Source organism: Oryzias melastigma, linkage group LG16 (assembly GCF_002922805.2).
Source record: "Oryzias melastigma strain HK-1 linkage group LG16, ASM292280v2, whole genome shotgun sequence".
In the NCBI taxonomy this organism is placed as follows: Eukaryota; Metazoa; Chordata; class Actinopteri; order Beloniformes; family Adrianichthyidae; genus Oryzias; species Oryzias melastigma.
In genome coordinates, this window is record NC_050527.1 from 2,225,938 (window position 1) to 2,242,110 (window position 16,173).

General features: G+C 37.9%; 1 protein-coding gene across 1 annotated transcript in view; it reads left to right on the forward strand.

Annotated features, from left to right (window-relative positions):
• The window catches only part of myom3 (myomesin 3), a 72,153-nt gene that overhangs the window by 41,569 nt on the left and 14,411 nt on the right, over window positions 1-16,173 (forward strand). The window contains exons 12-20 of the mRNA XM_024267986.2: window positions 970-1,023; window positions 3,812-3,939; window positions 4,726-4,909; window positions 7,522-7,696; window positions 7,771-7,892; window positions 8,404-8,591; window positions 12,076-12,202; window positions 15,425-15,606; window positions 15,752-15,866. Coding sequence (XP_024123754.1) covers window positions 970-1,023; window positions 3,812-3,939; window positions 4,726-4,909; window positions 7,522-7,696; window positions 7,771-7,892; window positions 8,404-8,591; window positions 12,076-12,202; window positions 15,425-15,606; window positions 15,752-15,866 — 1,275 coding nt within the window. The remainder of the gene's footprint in view (window positions 1-969; window positions 1,024-3,811; window positions 3,940-4,725; window positions 4,910-7,521; window positions 7,697-7,770; window positions 7,893-8,403; window positions 8,592-12,075; window positions 12,203-15,424; window positions 15,607-15,751; window positions 15,867-16,173) is intronic.

Below are 16,173 nucleotides of genomic sequence, written 5' to 3' on the forward strand. Positions count from 1 at the left end.
ACTGTTTTTATATTTTGTTCTTAACTTGTCTTTTTTCTATTCTTTACTCCTTTTATTGTGAAGCACTTTGGTATGCTACAAGCAATTGTAAAGTGCTATATAAATAAAGTTCATTCATTCATTCATTCATGAAAAACACCAGTTAACACAGTTAACTGTTGTCTTTCAAATTTTATCAGTATTCTCTTGATAGCATGAATATTTTTTGGTCTTAGTTTTACTCCATAAAGCACTAAGATGCACTTCCATCCTGAAAGTGCCGCACAAAATTACAGAGCACAACTTCGTACACCTCTGTAACCATCTAATTTGACTTGTATGCCTCACCTGAATCTATGTTGTCGTTAAAGTCTTCCGATGTTCCTCCCCTCCTTTTATCTTCCTCCTCTTCCTGCTATTCGAGCAGAACCAAATCCGGATGAGCTCCTTTGATCACCGTTATTAACTTCAACGCTCATTTGTCTTAAGGAATCTAACCGCTGCTCTTCAGAAGACAGGTGTCTCAGAAGTCAGGATGGGGAGCACAAACTCTATTTCTAAAAAGGCTTTACGTTAATTTGTCAGTCACCTCCATCATCTCTGCGCTACAACAAGCATCAGCGGCGTGATTATCCACCTCATTTCCCACAGTCACCCCTGTTAGGGACTCGCAAATAAATCTGACAAATCAAAGGCTGGTGTGACTGGGGTTTGGTTGCATCATCAGCTGGAATGCATTTTTTATTTTAAGATGTTTTGGTTGAAATCTTTATAGAGGGTGTGTGTATGTGTGTCGCGGTGAGGACAGATGGACGCTGCGGATCATTAAACACACATGAAGGACGGGCAGGAGGTTGATTTGCTGCTGGCCTCGTCTTCATCCTCCCGTGTTCCCGTCATTTGCCTCTTCCTGTTTGACTAATATTATAACACAAAAACACCTTTTATGTTTGTCACTCTCATCTGTCTGATTTTTTTTCTTCCTCTTAGTGATCCAAGTGGGCAGAGGAAAGACCATCATCATCACCAAAGACGAACTGGAAGGTGAGAATCATTTAGAATTTTTTTTTTTTTCATAAATGGGACATTTTCATGGAGCATGTTTTTCTGTCAAATGTCACACCACCTCTTCCAGCTCGCCGCAGGCTCGTGTCAGTGTCGCAGCTTCACAATGAGCTGCAGTAAATGTATCGAGGTGGCAATGAACATTTGATACATTTACAGAAGCAGAAAAGTGAGGAGACACCCCCCACCCCCCCACTGATGTAGTGGTAATGCACATAATGGCCCGGGGGGCAGTGAAAGCCTGTGAGGGGGAGTGATAACCTTGACAATGAGACTCACAGATGGGGTGATGAGAAAGGAAGCGGAGAGGGAATTTGTGTTCAAGGATGCCACGGGAAAATAAGATGTGGGCTGCAGTCTGTTTTCTGATTGGTGGAAGACATTTAGACATGCTTCTGTGCAGTATATCACATATTTTTATGATGTACACTAAGAAAAAACTGAACAGCTGTTGGCACATTTATTAATTTAATTTGTTTTGAATACACATGTATGCAAAATGTTTTTTTTTTTTTTTTAATGGTGACAGCTGTCAGGCAAACTTTATTTTATTAAATAAATTCACAGCTGCAATTCAATAAATATTACTGGAGCAAAAAAAAAAATCCAACTCAAAATTTCCAGGGATTTTATTAAATAAAGTTCCAGAAACAGAAAATATGTTCATCTCTAACAGATCAACTCGGTTTAAAGAATTCACTCAAACAAACATCTGTTCTCTTTCATTTATCCTCATGCAGGATTTTTCTTTTGAGTAGTCTGGTGTCATATCAGCTCTTTCATACTTCAAACTTTATAATTAACAAACAAAAAACATGAGTCTTAAAGACCAAAATCGATCATCTAATATGCCGGATTTCAATCAAAATTCAAAACTTGTCCTATTTTTGGACATATTTTCTGCAGTGTGGCAGTAGTTCATCAGAAATTCCCCTCTGAGTTGCAGGTGGGATTGTTGGCCTAAAGCAACTCCGCCCCCCCTTCCCCTCACTGTTGTTAAGAGGTCAGGGCAGGGAGCTCATGGTCCCCCAGTGTATTCTCTACATCACAATTACGTTCTTTTTCAACGACATTTTGTCGTGTTCTCCAGATTCCCAACAATGTGAACAAAGAAATAATCAAAAATGTAGATTTGAGTTTAATTTTCTTCACACATGACCCCCAATATTATAAAAAAAAATTGCAATAACATTTTTTAAATCACAATTTTCATCTAAAAAGGATAGTAAATTGTATGCAAGTAATTGAATCAGCAAAATGATTAAGTTTCAGTTTGTTTTTGTCTTCATATCAAACATGCTTGAATCACATTATTGGGACTTTTGATTAAATATAAGTTTATTTAACATTTCAATTGAATTTTGTATGTTTTGTAAGTTAATTTATTAAAAACTATGAAACCCAATCATAAAGTGTATCATTTTATTTAAAACAAGCCTTATTTTAAATAAAGTACATCGTCTTCATTACTTTTACCATATGTTTAAAGTTTATTTCTATTCATGACGTTTAAAATCTTGTCTGAAAGCTGTATAATAAAACACAAATATTGTCATGTCTGCAACCTGAAAGCATGTACCTACTAATATGAAGAAAAAATAACTGAAGACTGATCATTAAGTCATCCCACGTTATGTTCAGTTTTTATCATTTATTTGGATTTTATTTTGATTTTCAATTCAAATTGTCATTCAGCCGCATTTTCTTTATATTTTGGGGGTTTTGAAGTGTCATTTTGAACTGTCAAATGTGAGTTTATTTATTTTATAGGGCATTACTTTTGTCTGTTAAAAAAAAGAAGAAGAACTTTATTATTTTACTTTTCAACTAGTTAGCCTCTTTAAATGTATTTATTGTTGTGATTTATTAAAAACATTAGAAATATTAAATGTTCCGCCTCGTAATAAAACCTGCACAAGTTCATGGTTTGGTGTAAAATGCCTGATTTATTTAAATACATCTCACAAATGATCATAACTCCCTTTTTTTTGTAATATTTTAACATTAACTAGACTTGAATCAGAATCTTTATTTCTTTTGATTTCATGAACACTCCCACAAAAAGCTTCTCATTAAGTGAATTCCAGGAAGACGCACAGCTCAGGGAAGTTAAGCAAATAAAGAAACTTTTACAACACTTGGCGGCAAAGTTAATGCAAGACAAATCTATAAACATTGATAAAGACAAATGGACAAAATAAGGTGTGGAGATGATGCAAGAATGCTTTTAACAACACGTTAGAAGATGTGGAGGTTTTTTTTTTTTATTGTCACTGCGGCAGCCATCTCTGATTCAAACAAGCTCTCTGGAGTTTAACCTGCACTCAAACACACACACATGAACCTCCAGCCTCTTCCAGATCAGCATTTCTGAAATGATTGCACTCTCTCTGCTGTGGAACTCCGGTGTTATCCACACCGCTGCACTGCTAACTCTTCAGGGGATGCAATCACAGAGACCCGCAGAAACACAGGCAGCACAAAAAAAAAATGAAGGATTCCAGCTGAATCTGAAGACGGCCTCGCTCCTTGATCTCCTTACAGGGTCGGTGAAAGTGTGCTGAATCAAATACAAGTGTGCTGAGTCATCTTTTACTCAGGTGATTACTGAAAAGGTGGAGCTTATCTCTCCAGATCTGAGTCTGTATCAAATCCAGTGGATGGAACTTCAGCGCTTTAAGAGGAAGCGTGAAGAAAAGCTGCAGCGGCAGCACCTTCTTGTCTTGTTTTCTCTTCATTTTTTCCTCCACACATTTTTGCCGTGCAGGTCAGATTAGAGTTCCTCTTCCTCCCACCGATGTCCATGCCTGCGAGGTGAGCGACTCCTACGTAGTGTTGCGGTGGACCGAGCCTGAGCCCCGAGGCAGAGAACCGCTGACCTTCTACGTGGAGCAGGTCAGACTCCCGAAGATACACAAACAAAAAACATCTGCTTAGGATGCAAATCATATCGCTGTGCACCACTTTCAAGAGAGGAGAAAAAAGAGGGACTTTAAAGAAAAAACGATTTAAGAAAATAAATAAATAAATAGCTTCTTGTGCACACCAGATAGTAAATCGTGTGGTGTGCACACCACACGATTTAAATTTCAAATTAATACTAAATAAATAAAATGTTCTAATTATTAGACATTAAAACCTGAACTTTCTGTTAAAAAAAAAAAACATCCTTGACTCACTAATATCACAATCTTAACATCCTGACTTCAATATGCACAAACTGCCACAGGAACTGGATTTAATTGACATTTTATAAGTTACTCGGGTAATAAACCTGTCAAATGGATCTGAAATGACTCAAAGCAACTGTCTCATCCTGCTTATATAATGAGAGGAAACATTCAAATACCCCCTTTGCCCTCAGGTCTGAACATTATAATCACTTCTGGATTCTTCATTCTGTTGTGTTTTCCACCTGAAGCTAAAACAAACGCTGTATATTAAAGATCCAAAACTGTTTTTTTTTGTCTTTCTATATTAAAAAAGTACCTTATTTGTTTATGCATGGAGCAGCCAGTCCTCTTTTTTTCTTTGTCTGCAAACTAATGGTGGATCAACTAATGAAAAGAAATTAAAATGGTTGAAGTTGAGCTCCGTCTGAAAAATATTTAAAGGTTGTGGGATAATGAGAGTGTCCTCGCATTGAGACATTTTTTGTGTGTAATGATTTGTTTGGATCAGTCCTTGGCGGGGCAGACCAGCTGGGGCCTGGCCAGCATGGACGTGGTGGTGAGCTCTCCGAGGTTCCCGGTGTTCGGCCTGGTGAAGGAGAAGCAGTACTGCTTCAGAGTGCGCTCCGTCAACAAGTACGGCGTCAGCGACCCGTCTGAACCCAGCGCACCCGTCTCCCTCGCAAAACCACAAGGTAAGAGGATATTTCTGTTCTCGCTGCTACCCATTCATTACCCTGCCTTCTGCAAAGGTCAGTTACTTTCTGAGGAACTCCGCTTTCAGCATTTCCCTGTAGCTTGAGCTGCTGATGCAGGAGCTGCTGGATCTGAGGGGACTTAAGTGTGCCAGTTTACACTCGCTTTCTTTTACTATGCAGGTCATCAAAACTTTTTGAGCTTTGAAAAGAAATATGCACATCACCTTTGACCCGACTGTATTACACATACTATTAATTATTCTTATGCTGTTCATTTTAACTGTATTTCTACATTATTGTTTTAACTGTATTTATTTTCTTGTGATGATGCCTTTCAGCCAGGTTTCCCTTCTAATCTCAATATTAATTTTTTGGTAAAATAAAGGTTAAAAATCTAATTTATTATTTTATCAAAACTTAGACTGTTCCTTTTTTTGTCTTAATTTATTATTGGCTTCCAAAAAACAAAACAGTTTGGTGACGCATTATTTCAGAAACGTCAAATTCTCTCTCTTCATAATATTAATATTTTTTAAAATCTGTGTTTTTACATACTATATTCTGTTTTGTGAAGGGGATATGCCTGAGCAGTTCTCAGCATATTTTATGGTTAATTTACAGCTACATTCTAATTTATCCCTAAGTATCTCATTTCTCAAGGTCAGTTTTCAATTAAATTTTGGGCAGTAAAACGTTGGAATAAATTCCCTTGTGCAATAAAACCCCGCAACGCTTCAAAGTGTTTAAAAAAGCATTTCATTTCTGTTTTTCAATGAGTCTTCGTTATATTTGTTTGATTATTTTCTCAACTAAAATGTACTTGTTTTATCTTATGTCATACTGTTTTTTAAATCTTAAAAATATTTCACTTTCATCCCAATAGTGTTCTTTTATAGATTGTATATTTATGCTTTCTGTTTTTAATTAGATTTTATTGTCATTTTTAGACAAATCCTGCTATTGGTGAACCACTAATATATGTATTGCCACTTTTTTCTTTAAAAACGTTTGGAATATACATGAATGTTTGATTCTTTTGGGTGGAGGCCTTGAATAATCCATTTGGATTTTTTCCTCTCCCTGCACTGTACTTGACTTTCTTTTAATGAATCCTTGTTGTGTATTTTATTTGCGCTAAACAAACTTAACTAAACTAATTATTTTAACTTTTTAAATACATTTTTCTCTTCAATTGCTTTTGTTGATGCGTCAAAGTTTTCCCAGTGTGACACTGAAGCTGATCTGTTGGCACAAAAAAATCTAATGAAAATCTCTTCCGGATATTATCACCTGAAAATAGAAGCTGTGTCAGCATGTGAGTGAGTTTCCACAGCTAAAGCAGTTGAAAGGTAAAAATAAAAATGCAGGAAGTCGGTCTAGGGCATAGAAACCAGAGACAGAGTTTGTTTCTAACCCGATGATCACATGAGACCAGAAGTCTACAACCTTTAATGCTAAAAGAGCCACTTGATTCTGTTTTTAGTGACCAAAATCCAGCCAGAGCCGTAAAATGCCACCTCACCGTACAGAAAAATACATTTTGTTTATGTGTGTGTGTTTATCAAACCGTTTATTCATAAATTATAGCCTTAACATATTTGTAAGACTTTTATTATAACAGCATTAACAGTTTCTTCTTCTTCTCCTTTAGACGGCTTCACGTTCCTTTCAAAATAAAACCCACTTTGTGTCAAATAACATCCTCCTGCTACAGCGGATTTCTTTATCATTTTGAGGCATTTTCCTCTGACAGCAAGAAGACACTATTATGCAGCTGAAGATAAGATTTGAACATATTCTAATTACAAACATCTCTAACAGTCGATTACTTTTAACTATCATTTTGCTTAGAGATCTGATGTTTGTATTTTAGAGGACTGGTAAAGCACACGAGGCCTCCTAATAAAGTGTAATGTCAGCATTGGTTTAAAAAAAGTTAATTTTAATAATATAAGATAGGTTCAATTTAAAAAGCTAAAAAAAACAATTTATTCATATTGTTAGTGTTTTTCTTTAAAGCCAAAGAGTCACAATGGAAGAATAAAAGAGCTGCATGTCGGCGTATCCTCAGGTTGTAGAGCCCTGCTTTAGACACATACTGTCAGTAAAAAAACACAAAATATATTTTTTCTTCATCAGCCTTCAAACAATCAATAAAAAGCAAAAAATAGAAGCTCCTCCCAATGATTCTGCATGTTTACAGGATCCTCTCTTATTAAATTCTAGGATTACAGATTACATAAAAGGTAAAATGAAGTAACTCAGTAGGGATGGGATCAAAGAAATGTGCTTCTTCACCCTCCTTTTGAAGCAAACTCAAACTCTACTTGACTTTAGTTAATAATTACAATATTTAATTAGTCAAATGTGACATAAATGTGTTATAATATGTTTTGTCCTGTATTTTTCACAATCTTTGTAGAAATAAACCAGATCAATCAATCTTTATGAGAGTGCTTCTGTGTGTTAAAACTGCACCTAACAAAAACTTATCTTTATATTGTTTAAAGGTTGCAATTCTCGTTTTTATATCAGTTTTGGTTTATTTTCATTTCATAAATGATCTCATAACAAGGTTTTTAGTTATTTGTTGGTGTCATTTTTTTCAGCTGTGCCGGCTCCGCCTCCCTCAGTAATGGCCGTCAGAGACACCGACACCTCTGTGCTGCTGCAGTGGGAGGAACCCACAGACAAAAATGGAATTCTGGGATATTATCTCTACTACAGTGAAGCTGGTAAACAGGACTGGAAGACCGTCAACAACAAACCTGTGGTTAAAACCAGGTCAGAGTACGATACTTTTGTAGGATAAAAGCTGGTAGTGAGAAGAAGAATCCTAACTGATCGGATGTTCTCAGGTTTACAGTCCACGGCCTGAAGACTCGCAGGGAATACGTGTTCAGGGTGAAGTCTGTAAGCCGAGCTGGAAACAGCAGATATTCAGACGAGTCTCGCCCCATCATGGTCAAATCAGCTATTAGTAAGTACAAAAAAAGACACTAATGCAGCCTGAGTGCCTTCCACACATCCGTCTGCTCCTGATTTGTGATGCAGCTTCCACCAAGTGGCTTATCAGTCAGTGTAAGGCCGACCCCTCTGACTTCCTGTGCCGTCTCATATAATATAATGTGCTCCCTGCTGGCTGCGGTACAGTACGGTGATGACTCATTTGGCTTGCCAATCACTCCCGGCAACATTCTCACATCTATTCCGCTGCTCTGGCATCACCTGGGGTTGCATGGCACCAGCCCAGATCCTTGTGAGAAATACATTTTCATCAAATTGAGAGCAAGCTGAATGCATCCTTCATTGTCATCTGAGGATCCTTTGTGCGGCGCCGACAGTCGAGAACTTGCAAATCGAGACAGAAGCTGAAGTCTCTCGGGGAGTCACTCGAGTTTCCTCTTTTCTGTTCAGGCGGCTTCTCTGTGCAGATTTACAGCCAAGCAGGCGTTCTTTTGTTCCTGCTTGTGATTCCTGTGTCTGTCCAGATGTTCCCTCCGCTCCCTCAGCCATCAGCCTGCTGCTGTGCTCTGGATCAGAGATGGTGCTGGGCTGGAGGGCTCCTTCCTGTCACGGAGGGAGTCCTGTTCAGGGGTACTACCTGGATCAGAGAGAGAAGGGCACGGAAACCTGGCGGGAGGTCAATGTCAAACCAGCCAAAAAACGACAATTTAAGGTTAGTGATGCTCTCAACTCTATAAAATCCTTTTCAGTCTGACAGATGATATATTGAACCAATTATAATGAGTATCCAACTTTTTTCCAAGTGGATACTGAATTTGGTTTTATGAATTATTTGTTAATCTAATTAAGAGCTAATTTAATTGCCTAATAACCTAGACCAGGGGTCTGCAGTCTGAAGCTTCAAAGTCAAACTTTATTCAAGTCATTCACTCCGCCAGGCTCCTGACTACAGTACCCATAATGCTCCAACAAACCAACAACCGCAGTCTGGAGTCATACTGAAACATTTTGAGTTTTTTGAGTGCCATGTACCACAGAAAATCCATTTGAGATTAGCAAGCAGCCAGAATTCGACATATGGGCTCATAAAAGATTCTCTATTTTTTAAATAATTCATGGTACTTAAAAAACAGTAAGGGTCACTTATGCTTCGTTTCCACTGAGCTGTCCAAACCAAACTGGATTGGACCAGTGTGGTATTTTAAGCATTTCCATTATAAGAATAACCCATTAGTCCAGACTGATCCGTACCATTTTTGGTCGTAGGTCCATAGAAAAATGGAATGGACCAGTTAGGGCGGAGCTACTGTTGTCACACGATGAAATCCTTTGATTTTTCGGAGAGGTAGTTCGACATCAGCAAGCATCCAGTCAGCGCTTTTCCTGACTCAAGATCCAAGCTGAAAGTTTTGTCCTCTTTTGGGCTGAATAATTCTAAGCCTCCTGAAATCTACTTTTTATAAATATTAAATTCCTTGCATTCAGAATTTCCCCCATATTCGTGTGGGTTAGGGACCGGTGACACACCATATCTACAAACACGAAGAACCACTGTAGTTGCACCATTATGATGCACTGCTACGTCATCAGCCTAAACGCTACATGCACCTTGATGGTCCAACACTCAATGAAAATGCTCCCAAACCATTCTAAACCGGCCATGAGCTGACCCGTCCGGTCCAGACCGTTCAGTGGAAAGGAGACATCAGTTAGCTCTGATTGAATTTTAGTTAAGTTTATGGCAGATATATGCGGTAAAATGACGTGGCTACTGTGGTGCAGAGGTAGGGCGGTCGACCTCAGATCAGAAAATCGCAGGTTTGGTTCCCACTCTGATTCCCATGTCATCCCTGAGCAAGACACTGAACCCCACATTACTCCCTCCCGGTGGTTATAGGTTGGCGTCAATTTGGCAGCAGTGTGTGAGTGTGTGTTTGTGCATGAATAGAACTGTGACTGTGAAGCGCTTTGGTCCTATAAGAAAGCCTTTAAGTGCTATATAAGTATATGTTTTTTACCATTCAAAATTAGCAATGTGTTTTATGTAATTACTTCTTACATGATTCTAACTGCCACTACATTTGCTGCATTGGCATCCTACAGTATGTGGTGTCTTTTATTTTGAAAGGATGTCAAGTGAACTTCTGTCAGGAGTTATGAACTATTTTATATTTTGAAAAATAAAACATCTTTTCAGGTTTATGTTTATTTATGCCAATTATACAAAAGTGAATTTATATTTATCATGATAGCAACATGAATATTTAGCAGTGTCTTATTTTTCTAAAGGGTGAAGAAAGATTTTGTGACTTCTACTGTGAGAAATCAACTCAAATAACTCTTTAAGTGTTAAAGGTAAAGGTTGGAGACCAAAAAGAATCAGCATCAGTAATTAAGCTAAAAAGTTGTCTGGAGTTTGTTTCCTTCACTTAAAGTATTGAGAACTTATGAATTATTGGTTGGGTTTTGTTGATGTTTTAACATAAAGCAAGAAAATCTTTTTCTCTTTTCTACTGATGTGGGGAAAATGTGTTGAGTTAACAACACTGAAAGTCTTGTGAACTTGTGTTTGTGTTATGTGAGGTGGTCCTGAAAGCAGGACAAATTGTAAGGAGACAACAGAAAAGAAAAGATCAAAGAGACTTTAAAAAAGCTGCACAAAAAAGGGAAGGCCACAAATACAAGCAATGAACTTATATAATATTTTTAAGGTGTGAAAAACATAAAAAAAATACCTAAAGCAACACAGAGTGAGATATGTGAAGGTCAGATGCAATAGAAATCTGATTTATAAAGGAAATTTAAACTGATATCAATAAAAAAATTACAATAATTGGCAAATTTGTCAAAACCAACAAAACATTCTAAATCTAAATGCAAAAACGACTGAAATATTTGCCAAATAATACATTTATACAAAGCAGAATGTTCTTTTTCCAATCATGACAGTATTTGCTAAAGCTCCTTCACTCACACTGGCTGTGTCACTAGGCAACAAGCAGTGTCCATGGAGACCCAGTGGAAAGTAAAATCTTTGACCCAGCGAGTACAGGTGCCCCATAATTAGACATATTGCAGATATGTGACTGGCTGCTTCTGTCAGCCGCATTAAAGCCAGTTTATTTGAAGAGAAACTCCGTGGATCACTGCTGTGCGGTCTCCAGCGCTGCAGGTCACCTTGCCGGACAGAAGTTTTCCCATGAAAACTTGCAGCAAAGCAAGACTGTTCATTGAAAAAAAAAAAAAAAAAAACATTCAAGGTTTTATTTAAATCAACTTTCTGGCTTCCTGGAAGCAAATTAGACTTATCGGAATATTGATTAGACTCTGCTATTTGTGGTCAGGGACACTTTACTAATCTTGCTCTAATTAGACTAATAAATTAGCAAACCTTTAAAGAGAATGGAGCTTGTGCAAACACAACAGCGTAAAGCAACAAATTATGGAATATTAGTACTAATGTAAATTAGATGCATTGAAACACCTTTTTAATGTAGCTAGAGCTCATTGTTTTATGCATCATAAGACTGTCTTGGTTTAATATTCATCAATAATTTTCCCTTTGGGTTCATATTTAAAGCTGCATTTAGAATGTGAACCGAGCTTTAACACAAACCCCTAAATAAAAGCATCAGATTCCATAAACTTCACTCTGCACCGCAGCAGCTAATGGGTCATAAACAACCCAAACACAGGACAGGCGCATCCAGCTTTCTAATCTGAAGCAGTAATTGCGTGCAGTAAACTGGGTTATAATCTGCTCAGGAAGATGCACTCAAGTTGTGGATCATTTTAAAGTTTCCATCGATTAGAAAAGATTTATGTCTTTGCTTGAAAATGTTTCGGTTAGTGCAAATGAAGATCCGCTGTTTGTGAGTTTTATATGAGCATCCTCATAAAACAGTTTGCAAAACTGATCCTGCAGAGGAGGACAACATTTTATGCACAATTTGATCGCCATCTAGTGGAAGAGTGAGGTACATCCATCCATCTTCAGAACCCACTAAATCTCTTTTTGGGGTCGTGGGGTTGCTGGAGCCTATCCCAGACAAATTATTATTGGAAAGGGTTTTGACATATTTTTTTTTCAAGTTTTTCCTTTTTTTATATCTTCATGGATTCCCTTTTATTGAGGTGTGTCACCATATCCTGTTTAAAAAAATGAATTTTATTAAGATGTGTGTCTGTATCTGCAGGTTTCCAACTTGATATGTGGACATTTCTACCACTTTCGTGTTTTTGCTGCTAACCTCGCTGGTGTGGGGAAACCATCTGATGCTAGTGAAGCTTTTCTTTGTGAAAAGTGGACAATGCCACAACCAGGTGATTGACTACACAAAAACTGTTGTTTTAAAGTACTGCAAAGACAATTTGGAAACTTGAATCGTGATCTGTGTGTTTTTGCTGCAAATCAGTACTCTTTTATTGTCTGTTCTCTTTGGCCGAATCTGAATTCTTCCTCTACCCCTCCAATTGTGGAGGGATTTGGAGCTTTAGTGGTGTCCGAAATTGTTTTTTTAAGGGGAATTTGTAGGGACTTAAGGCTGTTTCCCTCCTCCGGGAGGTGGTTCTGCATCGCAATTTGCGCTGTGCTGCTGAGGAGAAACACATTTGTTCACGTGGGTGTGCTGTGAAGCAGAGAAGTTTACATTTCAATGTAATGACTTTTAATTTAAGGGAGACTTTTTTAAGCTGTAAAAGCGATGTATTTTGAAAGACAGCTACGCGATAAGGTAGATGGCCGACGATTATTGATGATGTCATCAAGAACGTCCAGATTTAAAGACACTGCAGTGTCCGAATGTCCTCCCAACTCCCTAAAAACTAAAAAACTATATAGTGCGGGACTATCTATAAAACCACTTTGGATGCCATGCTCACTACTTTTTTATCTTAACCTTCACTACCTGAGGCATTCAACTTTTCAAGCAGATTCTGAAGGAGAAAAGCAGCTTGAGCCGCTTTAACAATAAAAAAATTACAGTAAATTAAAGAACATATGCACTGGAGCTCCGGTGTTAAAGGGTTAATTTCACAAAGTGCAAACCTAATAAATACAAGTATTTTATGCCAACTATTTCTGAAACCACTGTGTTCTGATGATGATAATGTTGATGGTTTATTTAAACAATATATTCTTTTTTTTCTCACAAAACTGTTCAAACTAAATACATTGTTGTATTGTGGTCAAAATTCCTAAATCTAGTGAGCATAGATTGTAGAGAATTCTGGGAAATTTCTAGGGCACTCACTTTTGGAATTTTAGGGTATGACTGAATTCCTTCACTACTCACTATATACTATAATATATAGTGCATTGGCCATTTTTTAGTGCTGTCCGAATCTACAATTCCAAAATCAAGTGCCAGAGAAATTTCCCAGAAGTTTTTGACAAAAATCAATGCATCAATCCCATCGACGTATTATTTAACTGGACTTAACAAGGTGCTGATGTCACCCTTAGAAAATGCAATACCTCTCCTTCTCCCAAAATGAGGCCAAAGCCTGTGTCTTCCTGTTCGTCTGCCACCATTCTGATTAGTCCCAGTCGGTCTGGCTCATGTTTTTAGAGGAACTACTGTCGTCAATCATGAATGAGTTTGTTCAAAGTCCTCTCCCCTCTCACTGAAAGCGCCACAGGAGAATCTGTCAATCAAACATTGGAGGTGGGGCCATCTGATTGGTTAGTTTACAGCTTGAATAACTTGCAATAAAGAAAAAAATATCTTGATAAAATTAGGATTAGAAAGAAGATGTTAAAAAGAATGTATCAGAGCAAGGATGGTTATTCTGACAAATAAAATATCTGTGTATTTCTCTATTCCTGTCCAGTGATTATACAGTCAATGATCGATGCTCACTGCATTAGCAAATATAGACCATAATGCATTGTGTGTTTTAATTTTTTTTTTAAATAAATCATCCTTATTTTAACACAGTGAACACAGTGAAGTCACAAATAGACATCGTGAAATGTTTGTGTTGATTACATTTTCACTTTGTGAAGTCATATCTGGCATTTACGGAAAAAAATTACTGTCACTATATAATCCTGGACTATATAGTTTTTAGTAGTTAGGGATTAGGACATAGCTGTAGATTAAAATAGTTACACAAAATGGCGAACGCATTATATAGAGCACTTATGTAGTGAGTGGGAATTTGGACACTTTTTTCCCCTATAATTCTACATTTAAAGGGCTAAATATAAGAGTGGGGAGAATCCATAGGGAAATAATTTAAATTTGGCTTTTATCGTCAACAAAAAACAGTCAATAATCTTAAAATTACAAGTAAAAATGATTAAGAATATAAGGATAAATTATAGACCTACTTTTCATCAACAAACTGCTGGACTAGTTACCAAGAGTCTAAACTATTTTACAATTGAATGAACATAGAAAAATATTTTCAGCCCACAAATGCCTCTATCTTCTGTCACGGGTCAACAGACCCAGATGCAGGAAACAAACAAAGGCTAAGGTTCACAAAATAAGTCTTTATTCACCAAAAATCACCTCAATACGGGGAAAACTAAAGGAGCCACAAAAATAAACAAACTAGAACACTTGGGGAAGAACATACAAGACCAACACTGAGAGAGGAAACCTAATCAGGTGAGCGCAGACAGCTTTAAAATCAGCAGATCACAAGGAGGAGCCACAGACTGCCTGCAAAGAAAACACACACAGAACACAACATATTCATCTTTTTTTCACAATGAGATAAAATCCATCAAACAGAAAGAGACACTTTTACCTGTTGCCCACAATAATATAGCTGTATGTGGTCATTTACAGCTAAATAAAAAGCCAGGGATGTAACTCCAGCATGATTTGCTCATCGTGCCTTTAAAGTACACAGAGAGCAGTGGGGGTCGGCAGTTAAGTGAATAATAAAGTAGCTGTAATGGCGTCTAAACTAACAGCCCTGAGTTAACTTTTGGTATTCATTAAAAGTTTCCTATGAAAAATATTCTAATGTAATTCTGAAAGGGGATTCAGCATCTTGTTTTTACTTCAATAAAGTCTGCAGGAGGCCTAACTAATATCCCCACTGTGCATATAGTATGAGAAGTGGCTAAATCCTTGCAGAATGAGATGCTGCCCTCACTGTGCTCACTGCTGAGTGTGTTATATCCACTTAATTAGGACTGGAAAATTACACTTTTGAGGACAAAGTTGTGTATTTTACTTCAAAATGTGATTAAAACAAAATGTGTTGTTGTTAAAGGATTTGTTTCTGCATGTCTGGTACCGCTCACACTCATTTTTTTTGGCCATTAATATTGAAAATGGAGACGGTTTGAGTAAAAATGGACATCTTTTGGTGCACAGCTCATTAATCTTGGCAAATGGACTTTCCTGTGTTCCATTAATAATTTAAATGTGATAGAAAATCATTACACTAGTTGATTACAACATATAGAGAGCAGCTGTGGATGAACGTTTCTTTTTTCTGGTTTGTTTTGACTCCTCACTGTGACAAAAAGAGCAGACACAGATGCAGTCTGACCTGAAGTTTATTCAACTCCGCGTCCCTCAGGTTGCCCTTACGACCTGGAGTTCAGGGAGGTGAGAAACGGCTCTTTGGTGCTGCTGTGGGCCGCTCCGCTGTATGAAGGCCGGGGGCCTGTCATCGGCTATTTGCTGGAAATCAGTCAGGGCGACGAGTCAGAGAGCTGGACTCCTCTGAATAAAAAGCCAATCTCTGACACACATTATAAGGTGAGAAATGTATGCTCATGTTCTGACCCAGCAGAGTCTCATGTCTGCTGCTGTCTGAGCTATAAACCCCACCATACACAAGCACAAATTGCTCAAATATATATTTTCCCAGGTAAATGATTGACTTCTTTCTCGTGGCATTCAGGTGACGGGGCTTCAGGCTGGTGAGACCTATCGCCTCCGTGTCTCCGCCGTTAATGAGTGTGGAGTGGGCCGCGCTTCCCTGCCCTCCGAGGCTGTCACGGTTCGGACTCGACCCGGTCAGTCTGCTCGACGAGCATGCAGTTCTGTATCGACTTTATCCTGGTCGGGGTCGTGGAGGCGCGGCCGGCTGAGCCAGCTGTCATTAGGAAAATGTTAAAGGAACTAATGCTTTCTGCTGAGGGATGTCCCGTTTAATTAAAAGTAAGAGAACAGAATGACTGGAGCGAGACTGAAGGCAAGTAGGAGAAGTGTAACGATTGGAAGCAACAGATTCCTGGCAATGAGAAATGCAGTTGTAAACTAAATGCATTTGCATTGCATGCAATGCATGTTTCTTTTTAGTAATGACACTCTATAAAATTG